The sequence below is a fragment of the Saccostrea echinata genome, unplaced genomic scaffold, assembly GCF_033153115.1.
Source record: "Saccostrea echinata isolate AGI-Se365-2 ecotype Australia unplaced genomic scaffold, CSIRO_AGI_Sech_v1 ptg000025l, whole genome shotgun sequence".
Lineage (NCBI taxonomy): Eukaryota > Metazoa > Mollusca > Bivalvia > Ostreida > Ostreidae > Saccostrea > Saccostrea echinata.
Window position 1 is genome coordinate 6,464,405 of NW_026889774.1, and position 19,673 is coordinate 6,484,077.

General features: G+C 33.4%; 1 protein-coding gene across 1 annotated transcript; it reads right to left on the reverse strand.

Moving 5' to 3' along the window:
* Nucleotides 1-7,767: 7,767 nt before the first annotated feature.
* On the reverse strand, nt 7,768-14,742 carry LOC133192540 (uncharacterized). Its single transcript, XM_061328535.1, has 8 exons — nt 14,353-14,742; nt 12,368-12,539; nt 11,912-12,015; nt 11,073-11,192; nt 10,043-10,231; nt 9,807-9,952; nt 9,141-9,261; nt 7,768-8,322 (listed from the first exon to the last, which is right to left on the reverse strand). Exons 1-8 carry the CDS (start codon nt 14,414-14,416, stop codon nt 7,916-7,918), a joined length of 1,323 nt encoding a protein of 440 aa, XP_061184519.1. The 5' UTR covers nt 14,417-14,742; the 3' UTR covers nt 7,768-7,915.
* Between the last annotated feature and the right edge of the window lie 4,931 nt (nt 14,743-19,673).

Sequence of the window (19,673 nt, forward strand, 5' to 3'; positions counted from 1 at the left end):
TCAACATAATTTATTATGTAATCACCGACGATTTCGTAAAGAAATAAATTAGGATTGATCTCGCATTTACATTGTGCCATATTTTCATTTTATCACTTAACAAATGTAAAAACATAATTGCATGCTTATATCTTTTTTAATTACAGACAATAACAGTAAAACAGAGAGCCAATTATATGCAGTATTATGCACAAGGACTATTAAGAATTAAGATAAAATATGAAAGAATTTAACCTGATATTAGCTTCAACCTAGGACCCAAGACGCATCAATTTCATAATTTTTAATAAAGGGTTAAGTACTCAGACATCTACTTTATACTTTTATAGACATATATAGAACTTCAATGCCATTTATCAATTTTCAATCTGAAGTTGAATTTGATTACAGGACAATTATAATTGACATGTAATCATTTTCTATTTCAGATTGAAAAATTGATAAACCATAAATCTTGAAGGAAAATAGATAATGATATTTTTTTTTATCACAAAAATAAAATGAACTTTATTTATTTTGAACCGGTCAAAATATTTCTTTTTTAAAGTGTCATATGAATAATGAGCTATTGAGAAACACGCACTCCGCTGGCAAGTCTTGATACATGTACTTTTGTAATCCGTGTAACGTTTTACAATGGAACGAGTCTTTCTTCGTAGAGATATAAAAATTTACAGTTAAACATGAAAGGAGTGCGTTTTATATCTTAGTAATCATTCGCCAACCCAGATTTACAGAGCAGTAAATATTAGTTATCGGGTTTTTAGAAATCGATTTGTGATAAATCATCAATATTTCTCCTTTAAAAATTAAATTATTTATGCTTTGCCTATGTTCATGATCTACTGACAATCAAAAATAAATTTCTTTTGTATTATGGTGAATTTTAAAAATATGACTAACTGTGTTTTGTGTCATGATAACCATTATCTATGGCATGATTTTTTTTTTCCATTTATCGTTTGACCATGGAAAAGGTATCCTGATGTAAATTTTGAATATACTTGGTGGAGGTAAATGTAAAATTTACAAATGACCTAAAAAATTCACAATTTTTAACATGAAAAATTTATTGAACAGAATGTTTTGTTAATCAACAAAATACCGTAAACGACAATTTTTAGAAATTGAGCCTATATTTTTTTTTTATCACATTCTTAAGTTCTTCTTTTTCCTGTATGATAATAAATTACAATCATTCGTATTGCAATGTACACGTATTCAAGAAAAAAATGGAATTGACAGTGCCTTTATATGTACATTTTACCATGTACTGTCTGAATAAATAATTATTCAATACTTAAATATCTAAAGTTATTTCTAATGTACCCTAGCCTGAATTATTCAAAATAAACAAGCTATGATGAATTTTTTTGATACCATAATTTTTTTTTTATTAAAAACTTTACGAAACATTTGATCGCTGCAGAATTGAAAGGGAAGGTATTTCTAAGGATTGCTCGTTTTGTTAAAAGGACAATACTCTTGAAGGGGGAAATCGATTGAGGACAAAGACATTTTACAAAACTCGCCTGTATATATTACAACTAAATCTAATCATGTCTGAACATTCATCTATCCTGTGTCATGAAAATTAGCAAATGGATTAAGTGATTGCATAAATTTTTTGATATCTGAGCATAAAATCTATGGAAAAAGGGAAGAAGATAATATAAAAGATCATTTGAAAGATAAAAGTACATTCATCGTAAATGTATATACAGGAACAATTGACCAGTAAGCCACCCCTCCTCCCTCTCATGACAATGGATATGTAATGGTACGTCTTCTACCTATTCCTAAATTAAAAGTCATAATAATGACTGAATGGATTTCATTATGTTGACTTGCAGTCATATTAATAAATAATTATTCTTGCTGCATTTTATGCAAACAATATACATTGCATTTAAAGAATTTCCATGAAAAAGTTCGAACCAATATAACCTCATCCAAACTGATACATGTAGTGACCATGGAGAAACCTCTAAAGATCTCCATTCGTAGTACACCCATTTTTATGCCCCCGTAATCGAAGATTCGGAGGCATATAGTTTTTGTCTTGTCCGTCCGTCTGTATGTCTGTTTGTCTGCAAAAACTTTATCATTGCCTATAACTTTTGATTGGTTGGAGGTATGGCTTTCAGATTTCAAAGGTGTATTCCTTGTGAAAAGACCTCTCTTTGGGTACCATCATATTTGACCTTGACCTTGGAGTTTGACCCAGTTTTGCAAAATTTTCCCAACTTTTACCTTGGCCATAACTTTTAAACAATTAGTGCTAGGGCTTTCATACTTCACATACATGTGTACTCTTTGTGACAAGACCTTTCTTTGGATACCAACAATTATATAGCCCATTGACTTTGACCTTGGAGTTTGACCTACTTTTGAAAAACTTTAACCTTGGCCATTACTTTTGAATAGTTGGTGCTAGAGTTTTTATACTATTCAATTGTTGCTGCTGGGGCTTTCACATTTCACAGGTATATTCCTCGAGACAAGACCTTACATTGGGTACCAACATAATTATTTGATTTGCATTTGAGAAATTAAGTTGCCCTACGGGAGCATCAGTATTTCACAAGCACATCTTGTTTTCTCTTTTCTCTGCAGCAGGTTTAAAATGTATTTTCTAAGTACGGTGAAAAAAAAAGATAATCTCTTATTGTGGACCCATCCTACCAACTTCTACACTACATGGCTGTACAGGGATGCTTTCACATAGAGTGAGTAATATACACATAATATACCCTGCTGTTCCTGAAAGTAAGATTTTAAATTCTTAACCTCATCTTGGACCAATAAAAACCAGGAACAAAATTTGGTAGATTCCCTGTTCAAACTGAATAGGGAACCCACCAAGTTTGCTCTTTTCAGGGACACCTAAAAAGATGGATATTCAATTTCGCATCAAGATAGACATGTTTTATATTTTATTTGTTAAAATAAAGTTTATCAGGAAGTACAATACATACAATATATCTCACATTTTCTAGTAGTGATCGAAATTAAGTGCAGTGGATTAGTACGGTTCATTAGATAGATACAATTTGAATAAAGTTTGTTAATTAAATGTTACGTTTACATTTACACTAATAAATCTTTGTTGGTGATTGTTGTTTTGTAAATTCTTTTGATAATATTCGATTTATAGGCCTTTATCTCAAATGCAAGCTTTCTTCCTTGTTCCTGAAAGTTGTTCTGAACCACAAACACAAACACATTCGAGTGTGAACAAGTACATGAAGGTGTGATAAGATCATGCTTTGAATATTTTTTATTTTCAATTATCGATTATAATAAAAATTGAGGAGTGTACGAAAACATGCTCAATTTTTAATGATTATATGAAGCGGATATACACGTACTTGTATCAGTTGAAGTTGTGACGTAATCTGCTGTTGGAAATACAGTGACTGTGGCTTTGTTCTTGGCAAGAACGCTATGTATACCTTGCAGGTTTTAACGCTAAATCCATTTCAGAGAAAAAGATAAATTTTCTTAGCAATTCAATTGAACAAGAACGTTCAAAATGATTATTTAGAATCATTGGTTGTCATTCGATATAGAGCTTTTAAGTCTTTTTGTAATTTTTTGGCGACAATAGTTATCCGCAGCCCTAATACACTTCAACTTTTAAGATTTATTTTTTTATATAATTTCATCGGAGACGTAAAACAGGGGAGTGAGCGAAGAGGAGATAGTGGGCAAAGGGAATAGGAGATGGTGAGTTAGATGAGGGAGTGAACAAAGAGAGAGGGGGTGGGAGAGAGAGGGGTGAAGTGATTAAGGAGAGAGAGATAGAGAGCAAGCGAAAAGAAAGGAGTGAAGTGATATTGAGGGAGGGAGGTAGTAAATGAGGGGAGAGGGAGTGATGGAGGGGAGGAAGGGTAAGTAGAGGGAGAGGGGCGGAGTGGGGTAGGGAGTCTGTTGAGATGAAAAAGAGGAGAGAGAGTGTGCATGAATGAGGGGAGAAAAAGAGAATGAGACAAGAGACGGAGGGAGGAGCGTGAGGGAAGAAAGGAATCAGAGGAGATTGGAGAAGAATGAGTGGAGAGAGAGGGGGATTGGGAGTGTATGAAAGGAGGGAATATACTTAAAAGAAAGACGAGTGCAAGGGAGAGAGGAATTTATAAGGATAAAGCGAGCTAGAGGAATGGGACGAAATATAGTTATGAAAAGATAGGAAAGAATGAAGGATGAACTGAAGAGGAGGGTGAAGAAAGTGAGAGTAAGGAGGGGAATTTGTGAGAAAAAGAGACAGAGGTAGGAAAAATAAGGAGGAGAAGAGAGTCTGCAACGTTTAAATAGGGCAAAAACAGTGATGCCCTGTTCGCAACAAGGCACATTTAGAACTGCAACGTAAAATAATGCAAATTAAAGGTCTCTACATCCTCTATTGGGACAAAGGGATCAACTCCGTACTTTGCAACTCTAGAACGAAACATTCTACCATCTACGCCAAGCTTTAGACAACTGACGACGTGCGCGTGTTGTGTAAAGTTGTGCTACAACTATAGCGTGACGTTGTGCTTTGTGTAAGAATGACTTCCCCTTCACACACACACTCTCTCTCTCTCTTTTACACTTTCTCTCCCCTCCTCATACGCACTCTCTCCCTTTCTTCAATTCACTAACTCTCCCTCCCACTCTCTTTCCCTCCCGCTCTCCCTACTTTCCCTCATGCCTTCCCTCTCAAAAACTTTCTTTATTCAAAATATAAATGATAAATGCGTTTTTGAAACAGCCCTTTCGTATACTCGAATAAGACTCATAAACTCTTCGTTTGTATTTTTCAACATAATTATAAATTCCATAGAAACGCTTTGCCAATTTAAGATATCATATAACCGACCTTTTATCAAATATTCATTGTTTCAGTACATTTATATAATGTACTAAATGGGTTTACAATTAAAAATATAATTATTTTGCCGATTTAAAACGTTTTTCTGTTCTTAAAAATTATTTTTCTAGAACTTTATACTATGTAATGTAAAGTTGAATCTTTTTTTTCTTTTTAACAAATTCCATTGTCATCTTGCGGATTATTGGGTTGTGCACTGAATCAACATTTTCTAGTAATTTCAAACATTGACCTGTTTGACGATCGAATTATGATATCTAATTATAACGTTGCACCGTGATATTTCTCGATTCTTTTCACGCAGAAAACATTTAAAAGTTCATTGCGTTCGATATCATGTTTTCTGAAATCAGTTCTGTATGGGCTAAAGACAATAGATTTATTTTTGTTCCAGGCAGCCCCCCCCCCCCCCCGCTTTTTTTCCAGACATAAGTTTTTCTATAGGAAATGTTCATTGAAAGTCCGGTTGCCCCCCCCCCCCCCACTTTTGTTTGCAGTATCCCCCCCCCCCCCCGAAAAAGGATTTTCGAGTTTGCACAATTTTCCTTTCCTTTTTTTTTTTTTTTTTTTTTTTGCTTGTAAAGTTTTTTTCAAGTAAGTTGAAATTTTTTTTCCTCGGGTTGCCCCCCCCCCCCCCACTTTCAAAAACGATGCTACGTCACTGTGTTCTTTCCAGTTTCTGTTTGCAGATATAGCTTAACAAGAATATTTAAGAATAAAATTATCCATGGATTCCAATTGTAGCCTCGTCGATTTGGTACGCATTTAAAAAAGAATTATTTAACGGATTATTTCACTCGTTCTGCTGATTGGGACTTTGCAGAAGCTTTTTATAGATTTCATTAAAATCTCTATAGCGCTCAATAGATTTTGTAATGCATTAATGATAATTTTGAGTTATTTCAGGCAATGTGTTTATAGATGATAAACTGTTAATAATAGCAAATGATACTTGAGAGTTTCTATAATAATTAAAGATTTGTGGCTTAACTATAGGAGACAAATCATATTGCAAGGCCTTAGAAAAATAAGTTTGTCGACAGTTACCAGACCGATCCAAAACTTAGGCACCGACGGTTAGGTTTTTCAAGTAAAATCCGGAAATTGCATGTCTGTACATTGATTGTATATCGTAAAACAGATTTTAGGTAGAAACAAAGTTGATTTACCAAGATTTATTTTGTAATTTTATGTAAAAATTGGTAAAAATTCTTTTAAAAAACCATTTAAAACAAGACGTGTTTGTGAAACACTGATGCCCCCGTATGGCAACTTATAGCGAAGGTTAAACTTTCTCAAATGCAAATCAAATATGTTGATACCCAAATTAAGGACTTGTCCGGAGGAATATACCTGTGAAATATAAAAACCCTTGCAGCAACCATTGAAAAGATATGGAAAAGGTTAAAGTTTTTCAAAAGTAAGTCAAACATCAAGATCAAGGTCAAACTTAAAGGTGCCCAAGGAAAGGCCTGCTCACAAGAAATACACAAGTGAAATATAAAAGCCCTAGCACCAACCAAGGTCACTGGGCTATAATTGTTGTATGTAAAGGTCTTGTCACAAGAATTACATATGTGAAGTTTGAAAGCCCTAGCACCAATTGTCAAAAGTTATGGCTAAGGTTAAAGTTGGATAAAATTTTGTAAAACAGGATCAAACTCCAAGATCAAGGTCAAATATGATGGTACCCAACATAAGGTCTTGTCACAAGATATACTCATGTGAAATAAGTCATAGTTCCAACCAAACAAAAGTCATGAGCAATGTTAAAGTTTTTGCGGACAAACCGATAAAGAGACAGACAGACGGACGGGCAGGGCAAAAACTATATACCCCCAAATCTTCGATACTGGAACATAAAAATAAACATAAATTCTTACCTACCGTCCTTAAATTAACACGTAATTAGTAAACAGACACATTTATTTTTTAGGCTTAATTTTAGAAATCATAGTCTTTTTCTCTATTAGTTTAGGTTCTGTTATCTCTGGAGTTTGCATTCAAAGTAAAGGCAGTGCAAAGGATTTACACACTAGTTACTTGAACACTGTCTGAAACTTTGGTATATATACCGGTACATGTTGGAGTTGACCCCCCAAAAAAAATCATGATTTACGATTTGGACTTACCAAAAGTGAAGTTTATACATAACATAATGTACCATAAGAGCATGCAATTCGTATAATCTAAAAGGATCATACTACATGTATCTGTAATATATTTAACATATTTGTTTTCCACGAAACGACGTATTCTAAAACACAGAAACATTATTGCCAAAAAAATCCCAGAAGAGTAATAGGGCGGCATACTTACTTAACAATTATTGCACTTTATTTTATTCACTGCTGAGAAACTCACTATTGTAACTGTTTGATTTGCTGATATAGTGAAAATCAATTGATATAAATATACTCTAACAGTAAGAATACAAACATAACTTAAACGTTAACCTAAGATTACGCACCTGAATTTTGAGTGATGATTGCTGTATTATGCAAGCTTTACCCTGCCTAAGATTACCTTTGCTACATATGGTATGTGTATGTAACCAATACCAGAATAATTTCTAGACTTTATTGGATGTAGCAAATTGCCAAACGTACTTTAACAATTCAAACTTTAGTTATTCCTTGTAAAATGCGAAAAATCAAGACGTCAAACTGTATATTTTACCCCAAAAGTTATGAGCATGGTTAAAGTTGCCAAAAAACAAAAGACAGACCAGAACATTTTTTGTAATATTATGGAAAAAATTGAATGTGGATGTATTCAAGATCGTTTAACTAAAGCTCAACCTGTGAGCCACACTCCTGTGTGAAATACGGTAATCACACTCTACTGCATATTGTATATAAAACATATTTCATAATACAATCATGTCGGCATGCAAAACCACATTAATGAACAAAATCAAGGCAAGCAAGCACTGCTCTTGGCACAACTAGGTAACGCACTTTTTTTTTTTAATTTAGTCTTATGTCTGTTCTTCAAGCATGGAAGCACAGGCAATCCATTGCAATGACGAGAGCCAGAACACAGTTACAAAGCATCAAAACCCTCTTCCGTGTTGAATTCCACGATACTTGTAACATCGGTCTTTTCTCGCGTAGGAGGTTCAACATCGGTCTTTTCTCGCGTAGGAGGTTCAACATCGGTCTTTTCTCGCGGAGGAGGTTCATTCGTGTTGAATTCCAAAATACTTATAACATCAGTCTTTTCTCGCCGAAGAGGGGGTTCATTTAAATACAATGGTTTTATTTTCTCTGGCGGTTTAGACATGGTAATGTCATGTGATCCAATGACATTTGACTTAGTTATCGTTCGTTTACACTTTCTTCCTTTCTTGCGTAATATTATTAATAAAATGATTAAAGATATGATAAATAAGGAACCCAGTATAATAATGACGTAGTACACAATATCAGATTCGTCCTCCGCCTTGGTATCTGCAACCGAAAAAACTAAGAATCAATTATAGTATGTACAATGAAGAGAATGTATTGCAAAAGCTGGGGTTTTTTTTTTGGGGGGGGTGTTACAGTATAGGAGGGTATATACTGGTGTGTATATATATTTCAACACAGGGAATTTACCAATTATTTCCTTTTCAAATCAATATTTATAACTTCACTTCTGTTTCATGATTAAAGCTAATTAAAAAAAAAAAAGAAAACCCCCTTTCTTTACAATTTAGTCTTTCAAACTGGAATGACACTTGCTATTGTCAATCTTTTAGGAAAAGTTAATTGGTTCTCAAATAGGGATGCTTAGAAATTATGATATAGTTTGTTGACAATTCATACAGTTAGTCCAAAGTTGATATTAAAAGATGCTTGAGTTTCTGATTAACAATATCTATATAGTTTTTGGAGATCAAGTCTTCCAACAATCGGTCGGAATTTCCATGAGTACCAATGGCGCCCCGTATTAGCAGACCTATTTTCGGATTCATATGAAGCAGAATTTATTAGAAAACTTCTATATGAAATCAATTCAACATTTAGATATATCGACGACGTTTTATCTATTAACAATATTCATTATCATTCCTATGTTTATTCGATATATCCCCTTGAACTCGAAATAAAAAATAACACAGAGTCATAAAAATCTGTTTCGTATCTGGATATTTTACAAGAAAAAGACGTTAATTGTAACCTAACAACAAACTGCTCCAAATTTGCTTTGTTTTAATAGACTTTTGAGCTTGCGTAGTGTTCGTTATCTTCATATTTCATACTATAGAACTAATAAAATCACTTACGACAGGTCGAATCGGGACCAGAAAACGTGAGCTTCAGTCCATGGGTTCCAACAGAAGTAGGTGTTTGGGTAGAATCGGAACAAATTTTTGGAAATAATGTCGCAGATGTTCCTTTTACAACCTGCAAACAGATCATTTTCGAATAGGTAGGATTATCAATATACTTGTTCTCTATTATAGTTCATGGTTTTAAACACCATATTTAGTAGTCATACACATCGTAACAGAGACGGATTTTTGCCTCCAAATGGATTTGAACCGGGACCTCTGACATGCCAGTTCAGTGCCCTATTGATTGGGCTAAAATGGTTAAATCACTAGCCCAAGCTAAAGGATGCCGTGTATCTTACACATTGTCTCCTTCCAGAAAATGAGATGACCTCTACTCGGTTTTTTTAGTGCCAACGCCTGAAGAATCCTAGGGCCAATCAATTTCACCCGGCAGAGAATAAAGTCCAACATGGGCGCCAAGTGTAACAGAAACAGTTTTGTGTCTCCAAAGAGATTTGAACCCGGAACCTCTGTCAAGCCAGTTCAGATCTACTGATTGAGCTAAAGGGTTAACCCACTAGCTCAAGCTAATAGAATACCGGGAATACACACTAACACAACATAAGGATGAAAAAATGCAAATACTAGTAACTAAGTTTTATGTATAAAACTCACAAGGCAAGCAAATTTGTATGTGCGTCCACTGTCAAAGTTATAGGAGTAGGTGTACGTAGATGTCACAGTAGTGTCATTGTTCCAGAGTGACACATAGGTATATCCATTGCTGGTTATGCTTCTTAAACACGTCCAAAATCCCCCTGCTATAAGAAACATATACTGCATAAGAAATCCATGAAATATACAGTGGAATTTTGACAATGAAGAGAAAGTACCTGTAATGTAATACGCACCAGAGAATTTATGGTTAGCCGTACAAGAAGAATGGTAAGTGAAGGACAATTTGGTTTTATCAGAGCATCCGTCCATTGTATTGTTCACACAACTGGAAGCGTCGTTGTATTCGCTAATAGTGACCAATGAGAACTTATCCAGAAGGTCTGTAGCACAGGTAGCTTCCGATGATCCATTCTCTATGGAACCTTATGATATGTGCAAAATTATGTCTTTCCAATTAAAGTGTTCTCTTTGGAAAATGTATGTATGGTTGTTTTTTTCAAACACTTCGGGTGAATCTTTATTATACATGTATATTTAAGACTTGTGTGTTTCAAAAGGATGATCAAAAAATGCTCCTGCGACTGTTTACGTTTTATAGATTCTGCAAACTACATTGTTACAAGTTCAATTTTTTTTCATTTGATAATCAGGCAGTTTTAATGGTAAAATCAAGATGTTTGTTTTTTAATTATCTATGCCAAAACATAATATACTTTATCAGAGTTTAATCGTGACCAGTTTGCATTTATATTTATCATTAGCTTGCAGCGATAATTACTGTAATCAAAATTAAATGCAAAAGATTCTTTAGAAAGGAACTACTTTCGTCTGTATACTTGTAAAGCCTGTTCCATATTGATACTTTTCTGGTCAATATAAAACTCAAAAGTCCATATAAATATTCTACTCTCTGCCATTTGTTCTGAAATTGTTCACATGTATTTCATCCATTTTCGGTCTGTTTAACTTCATTCAAAATCTCCTATCTGTTTCATATACGAAATGGACGACAATTAATTTTAAAAAAACAAATTAAAAATAAATTTATATCTTAATGTTCATTGTCCTTCTGATGGGAGAGATAACTCTCAGTGGGATTTATGACAAAAATGATTATAGCCCTTAAAAATTGTCCAATCAAATTTTGCACCGTAATACATGCTGAAATCTTTTTCATATCAATTATAATTCACAGTCTTTTGAAAAATAATATCAATCATTTATTTGAGTGAAAAGGGTATGAAGAACCTCGAAAGTAAATACCATCTTTTACTAAAGTAACGAAAGACGTGCTGCTATATGACTCGCTGCAAGTCTCTTCCAACGTTGCAGTTAATCCATTAAATTTTCCTATATTGTGATCATTATTGGTTCCACTAATGGCTGCAAAAAATCACATCGAAATACACGTATTAATTTCTAAAATTAACACTCATGTCTAGAATAAAACAAGAGGTCAAAGGTCTAATTACGCTCATTTGAGAAATTACAGAATAGAACAACAAAACAGCAACAGCAAAAACCATCAAAATACCAGTAGACCTTTTCACAAAAAATCTTAAGATTAATTTCTATCGTAAGAGAAATCATATGCTTTTCTTCCTTTTCACAAAAATTCTTACGAGATTCTTACGTGTAAAATTTGTCGTAACTTTACGAGAGCCCTTAACCCAGGGGTTATTTTAAAATGTTCCCTTCCTCAAGAAGCTTCCACATAATTAAGTTTCTCCTTTTCTGACCAAGTGGTTCTTGAGGAGATTTTTTTTATTCCATCCTATTTATGTCTTTTCTTAATTATCTCCCCTTGGAAGCGGGCTAAGCCCTTCATTTGAACAATTTGGAATTCCCTTTACCCAACTTGAAGGATACTTTGTGCCAACTTTCGTTAAATTTGGCCCTTGCAGTGGTTATTGAGAAGTCATATGAAAAGCAAACAGACAGACGGGCCGACGCCGGGCAACGGGTGATCAGAGAAGCTCACTTGAGCTTTCAGCTCAGGTGAGCTAAAAAGTAGCTACTTGGACACATTCAAATACATGTATAATTTATTATAAATTCTACCAGAATTACAATTAAATCCAAAATGCATTAAAAGGCCCCACCTGTCTTGTGAAAGTAGTAGTACTTTGTAGCAGATATTCTCCAAAACTCTAAGCAAATGAAGCTGTGAACAGGTCCACCAAAAATAATGACAGTCTCGGTAGATCTATGTACAAAAATAATAATTTAATTCAATTGGCGAGGATCAATGTTTAAATAATTATGTTTCAATAGTGATGTTTAAGTACAGGTGTACTGAATTAGGATCAGATATAAAATTTTATAAGTGCAACATCGCTTTAAAAAATAATGAAAGAAATCTAAATGTATGACATAAAGGAATGTATATTTATTAGAATGTGCACGATTTCAGCAGACTCTCTCTCTCTCTCTCTCTCTCTCTCTCTCTAAATATATATATATAATTATATCATTAATAGCAGCTAAAAATTCAATTTTTCAAAAGTTTGTTGTTTCCCTTTTAAAAATATCGATTTTAAGTTAATGTATGTACTTACTTGAACATATATTTTCTATCACTCTGTTCAATACATTCAAAATCGAGAGACCTGACGCTGACAGACATGTATATAGGATATCCTTGTATGTGTGTTGAGTTGATCGTCAGTGGTCCTTTCTGGGCACTGTACCATACCCCTTCTAGTTCATCTGGTAGTGTACATAAACTTTCTGGAAAAAAAATGAAAATGTCTCGTAATGAAGCTTATATATACAAATTATACTGGTTGGTAATGGACATCGCTCTTAACCACCTTCAATTTATTGGACACATTTACAGATGCTTTACCTAGATTTGCAATGATTTTAATTCTAGGTAAGGCTAAATATGCAAGGTTTGTAATTTAGTGTTGTCAACGAGTACCCGGTTAACCGTCGAACGATGCAAGTATCGGTTAGTAAAACTGCTACTCGGTTACTCGGATATTTAAAATTTTACATTTTAACATGTTTAAATCAGCAGGAAAAAATGAAATATTGTTTTTAAGTTTCCTTATTTACGATAGACTCGACCTAGCGTTTTACAAAAACGATAAATTTGTTTTGATAAGTATTTCACAGTTTTATTTATCTAATTGGTGGCTTTCATTGCAAAGGGGTATTATACAAGTTTTAAAGGCTTGAGTTAATTATAAATACTTTACATAAATCTGCGCTAGTCCGCAGTAAAAGATTAAAGCAGCCATATGCATCAAAATAATTTTAAAAAATGACTGAATATATGCGGGTGGAAGGACAACAAATATGCTGAACCACCTAAGATTGAAATTTAACTCTGAAACAAGCGATATATTATAAAGGACATCCCGCAAAACAGCACACTATTTTGGAATGTTCCAGAAAAAATTATTTAGAAGATATTTAATACTGAGTTTGTAATTAAGAATTTAGTTCATAAACAGTGCATTTTTGTTTTATATATACAGGTATACAAATGATAAGATTTATATAGAAATGGTAATGACGTTACATATACAAAATGTACTTGTTACCATTGAGTATGTATACCTCGAAAAAGGATGTTTTGAGGTCTAAAGAAAAACCATCCGAGTAACCGGTTACTCGATCGGAAAAGTGAGCGAGTATATATAACCGGTTACTAAAATCGTCCGATTTGACAACACTAGTTTGTATACAACTTTATTGTTTCAGAGGTCCTAACACAACTGGTATGATGACAATATCTGCAGTTGTATAGCTGAACTGTTGTCCTTAGGTTGGTATATTTATATTATATATAAGAATAAAAGCACTCGAAATTCTCTCGCAAATATAACTTACCATCAGAGATTGAAAATAATATTGATAGTTTCTGCAAATGGGGTTAATCAATGCAAATTATTTTGAGTTCTAAGTTGTAAAAGAGATACACAGACATGCTTCTAAAGTGAGTGAAATACTTTTAAATCTTGATGTTTCTCGTCCCACGTGGGAAGGAGGGATGTTAAACATTGTTGATATCAAAATTTGAAAAATCCTTGGCACATTTCTTACGTCATAAATTAAAGCTTACTCGGTCATACTACAGACCTACTAACGAAACAAAATAGTTTTTGAAGTTATGCCTAATGACGCATAACGTATATAATGATCCATTGACGCTTTTTTGTAATCTTTAGAATATTCCTACACGGAAATTCAATTTCTGTTGTCAATGAGGCATACTGTACACTCAAATTATATTAAATATTTGAATTAAATAACATTCCTTCGCATTTTCAATAAACCTGGTCCTAATTTCTTCGTAAACAAAATGTATGTGACACATTTTCAATAAAATTATTGATATGTATTCAAGACGAACAATTTGGAAACAGTTTGAAGAATTTTTTTTTTTTTTCGTAGAGAATTGTTATTTAAAGATCGACAAGTTTTGGGAAAAAAAATGAAAACTATTAAGTACTATCATTTTTTTTTCAAATTTATATATATATTTAAAAAAAAAAAAGATAATAAGAATAAATTTGTATTGTTTGTGACTTACCTGCAATTATTAGAAAATTTCCCAGGTGAAAAACTACATGTACAAGCAAGGAAAACTCTGGCATGTCGCAAAATGAAAACAAAATACATTAAAAATTCAAACTTATAACTCTGTAGTCATGGATATTCCATTCTCTTGATAAAACAATACATGTAGGTAAATTTAAATATCCGAGGAAAAGAAATTTTGGAAGATTGTGTCATTTTCGTGAAGTTCTAAAGAAGGCAACGTTCCGTGCTTGCGCATATCACATTGACATTTTAGAACCCATGCATTTAAACGAATCTATCCTGGGGTTGATTGTCTGTGGCGAGCAATATTGGCATTGTGAACATTTTGTTTATCGATAAAGGTATTTTAATCAATGAATAATTATTGCATTCAACGACAATGAAAGTGATTTTGATTACAGAAGCTTGTATTTTAATACTTGCCATTCTGATTTTTCTCGCAAAGTAATAAATTCAATTCTACATCGATCGATATCCTAAAATGTCTTTAAATTAAGATTTAATCTATACATTTGTATTTATACACCTGTTTGTGTTTGTCGAGTAAAAAAAATTAGTGAAAGAATCCGAAAGGTAAATTCGGAATTTTACAGTTATAATAATTATATGGTTTTCCAAAAGAACAAGGAATATACGTTTTTTTTATCATCCAATATAACCTTTTTTAGTAATGCGTGTATGCCCTGAAACTTGTATCAACTTTTCGTCGTGTTCGGTTAACGCTAGATGGTACAATGTACAGGTAGGCGAACACGAGTTATCTTTCATGAACACGAGTTATCCTTCATAAGTGTGCGGATTTATTCACTCGTACATTGAATATTCTATACGGAAAGAAATGAAATATTCTTATACAATATTTATTTAACTGTTAATTTACAAATGGATAATTATATATTAAGTCCTATGCGTAAAAGTCGAAATGCCTATATTAACAATGCATAAATTTAAATTAATTATCAAATATTGATAAAATTGTTGACAATCGTGGATTTATTCAAATTCAAAATAAAAGTCCTTCAACTACATTATCAGAAATACAAATGTCTAGAAGCTCTTAAGATCCCCATCCCCATTTTTTAACCCAATCTAACCCTGATAGTGGATTAATTAAAGGGTGTTGCTAAAACGCGGAACGGAAAATATGATACCAGGTTAAATCATTTGAGAAATATATAAATCATTCCAAAAACTATATACATTATATAGTTCATTTTATAGTTAAATTGTTCATATTCAATCCTTGATTATTAAATTCTAGTTAATTAACTCATGTTTATTCTCATTTGAAGATCCCTGAACAAAGGCAAAGGATACGGTACGGAAAACCGAACAGAAAATATAATGCCGTACATATAAAATGTCATTATGGCAATTAAAATATGAGTAAAATATCTTTATAAAAATCCACCCTGATCAATATGAATGGCCAGTATTCTATATTTATATGAACCATGGTATGAACGAAGACAACATTACTTTTGATGCATATGCTCGGGCACCTGAAGCGTTGATAACGTACATCCACCCCCCCCCCCCCCCCAACCGGAAAAGTTGTAGAACTGAAAAACAGCACAAACCTATTGCACAGAATAACAGAAAGATTGAATTGATGGGAATTCAGACATTTTCGAGAAAGAAGATGGGCGAACAAGGCGAGCGCAATGCCTAAAGTGCGACAAACATGAAGGTGAAAAATTAAATCTCAATTATAACAAAATTTTCTGTGATATTTCATAAAAAATTAAAGAGTACTTTACGTATAATCTCCACAATTTGCAAAACTTTCACAAAGTTTGAAATTATTTGCCTGTGAAATAGCATACACTCAGACTAAAGAGGGCAAAAAGGATCGTTTTCTCATACTAATATGTTGACGGTGCGACCGTTGGGGCGAGCGCATTGTTCACTTCATTTTAAGATCCGCCTCTTCAAACCGCACAAGACATTTGGAACGTCTAGACTGTGACGTCACATGACGTCGTACATGTATGTTCGTTGCAGTTCCATAAACAAAGTTTAACCCTTTCGACGCCAAAGCGACATAAATGTCGTTTACTGTGTCCACGTCAAACCGACAAAAATGTCGTTTTTCAATCATTGTTTTAAAAATTATTTTTCTTTTATTAACTATAAACCTTACGTGTAATTAAACACAATAATATCTATATTTTGACACAAGTATAGGTCTTCATTTTAAAAATAGGCACTGGTTTAAATTTGTCGTCATATTTCTTACGTTGACGTTAAATTATGACGTCAGTTTAGGAGTACGCAAGCATTGTAGTTGAAGTATGGCGCACTTTCTGTTAGCATTTTTATGGTTCATTGTTGCCGGAAAGTTTTATACTTATTTTCCCAGGTGATACATACATTTTTTCAGAGAGAGAGAGAGAGAGAGAGAAAGCTCAGTGCACATAATTATATACGCGTTTTTTTAAATATTATAAGTGATTCTGTATTCCGAATAACACCTTATAAAATGTGTAAACCATTTTAATTTTAATCCCAAGTCAATCATATTGATATACTCGATGAGAGGGACTCAGGGTCTATAGTGTCAATTTCCTAATGAGTGTTGCGTGTGTGTGTGTGTGTGTGTGTAAGTGTGTGTGTGTGTGTGGGGGGGGGGGGGGGTTAGGGGGTTGGAGTAGGGCATGCAGAGATAACTGACAAGCAAAAAATCTCCGAATAAAAAGGCAACCTCTAAAAGTTCAAACTGAAAAAGAGACCCCATCGTTGTTTGGATATAAATACTGGTAACATGGGATGTTTGAACCTACAAAGAGGAGGGGAGGGGGCACACAATCTCAGGTCCGTAGGAAGCAATTTCAGTGGGGGGGGGGCACAGCCATCCATTTTCAGTTGAGGGGGCACTATCAACTACCAAAATTTCCTTGAAAAGCAAAAAACAAAACAAAAAAAAGATAAAAAAAAAAAAGGACATCAGACGTTTTCATTGAGGGGGCACAAGGATGTAGTAGCCATATTTTTTTTATAGTATCTATACATCGGCAAAATTATTGGGGAGGCACGGCCCCCTACGGCCATGAATCTCTATATGAATAATTCCATACTAAATTAACGCACAATAAAACGGAGGAGGGGGCACAAATTTTTACAAAAACATAAAGTTTTCTAAAATAAAAAGAACTGAAATAATGGACTAAGTCATAAGAAGTAGTAGTCCCTGAAACTAATATTAAATTGTCCTGAAGCCAGTTTGAAATTGAATTTGTAACTTGTTTAGGAATTGAATACAGTAAGATAGATGTGGACTTTTTCAAAGAGCATTATACTCATTGTTGAAAATAAGAATTAAATCGACACTGACTTTATGCTTAAAAATATGAATGAAACAGAAGAATTAATAGATTAAACAATAGATTATTTAGGCTGTAAAGAAATTATGATTGAACTTCTGATATATGTTTATATGGCAACATCGATCGTTTGAGATAAATCACTGATAGAAGAAAAAAGTACTACCCTGGAATTATATGTAACATGTGTGGATGACATTCAGTTGTTATGAAGATGTTCAAAATCATCAACCATGTCAAATTAACAACAATCGTAAGGCACAAAGACTATTATGGAATCTGTACATTATGGGAAAGATAAAAATAAAAGCAACGGCATTTTTTTCCTGACTATTGCATGTATGTAATAAATTAGCCATATTTAGCATGTTTAGCATTGAAATCTTGGACGTCAAGTTTCAACTCTAATATTTTGACACCCCGGATTTCTCGACATTTTTTTGAAAGTTCCGTTGAATGGTACATGACTTTGAGGATAAAGGACACACACACACTCTTACACATACACCTTTCTGCTTCTAAAGAAAAAAAAAACCTTTCTAATCCGGTCGTGTGGTTACAGGCAAAAAATACCAGTCATGTTCTGCAATTTCAAGATTCCACTTTGCCTATGAAGAGAGTCGTAGAGCGGTAGAGTTTCAAACATTAAATGGATATTGCTTACCTGCATCACCTAAAACAAAAAATTATTAACATGTGCTGGACGTATTATTTAATTATTCCTTGAGACATACATATATACATTTCATTGCATCGAAGTATAAATTATGAAAAGTTATAAGATGTCAGGTTAGCTGATGTCACGGAGGAAGATGAATAGATGACCTTAATTGCGTAAAAATATATTCAAGTCTCGCAAAATATTCAGTTTCAATTTTAGATTTCGTCATAATTGTAATGCAGCTTTATTTCACTTTGCTCAGAAAAGCCCAGCTGCGTTAAATATGCATATATAGAAAAGAGCCAAAAGCAGTACAACCATCTCTTTGATCAAACTATACTTAATTTTTTTGATTCCGGAAGGGGGGGGGGTAGATCTTAGAAATAAGCAGAAAGTTTTTGAGTTTGGACAGCGCCCCCCCCCCCCTTCCTTGTATTTGCTTGACAACCGTTTTTCAGTGAAGAAGAAATAAGATAAAATCTCTTGTCATGCTTGAAATAAATATACAGTGTATTATGTATTGTACATGTATATGTATATATAAAGCCTGGACAGAAATAAATTTACCTCCCCTTTTAGAATAAAATGGCCGTCCCCTGATCTTATGAAAGAATATATCTATCTCTTCCATATCTGTAACGTTTGTGTGTCTTCAAAAATATTGGATTGAAAATTCTGATCTACATCATTTTTCAAACTATTCGGGAATTGAAACTATTAGTCTTTTGGGTCATACATTAATGCTCTGTCTATGAAAAAAAGCTTTAGTGGATTAAAAATCAAATTCAAATTTGAATTCCAATCCAATGTTTTCTCAGACGTCCGTGTCGAATTGTACCCGCCCATATCATTGTCGATCATCAAATATTTTGACTTCAACAGATGGAAATGACGTAAGCTGTACATTTCAAATCTTGCCAGTTAATTTTGAGCGGTCTTAGGAATCTATTTTACAGAAACTAATTTCCCTAATGTTTTCATTTGAGATTACAGTTTCGGTCCTTTTAAGAAATGATGTACGATTGTCGTGTCCAAGTGATAAGTGTCCAGAGCACAGGTTGAAAAAAAAGAAGACCGTTTTTTGATAAAACCTGATTTACTTGGGAAAAACAAAGAAATTGACTAATAGTTTCAATTTTCATGTATGGAGTAAACTTTCAAAAATCATTATGAGCGTCTTTTTTATGTTTGTATTCCATACCTAAGACAGGCGAAGAAATTGAATTATATGAACAATAAAAACTTATTTTAAAATGACTTTTTATGAACGGGATAAACTTAACCAAAAAAAAATTACACATCATGAATTCATCTGAATTAATTTCC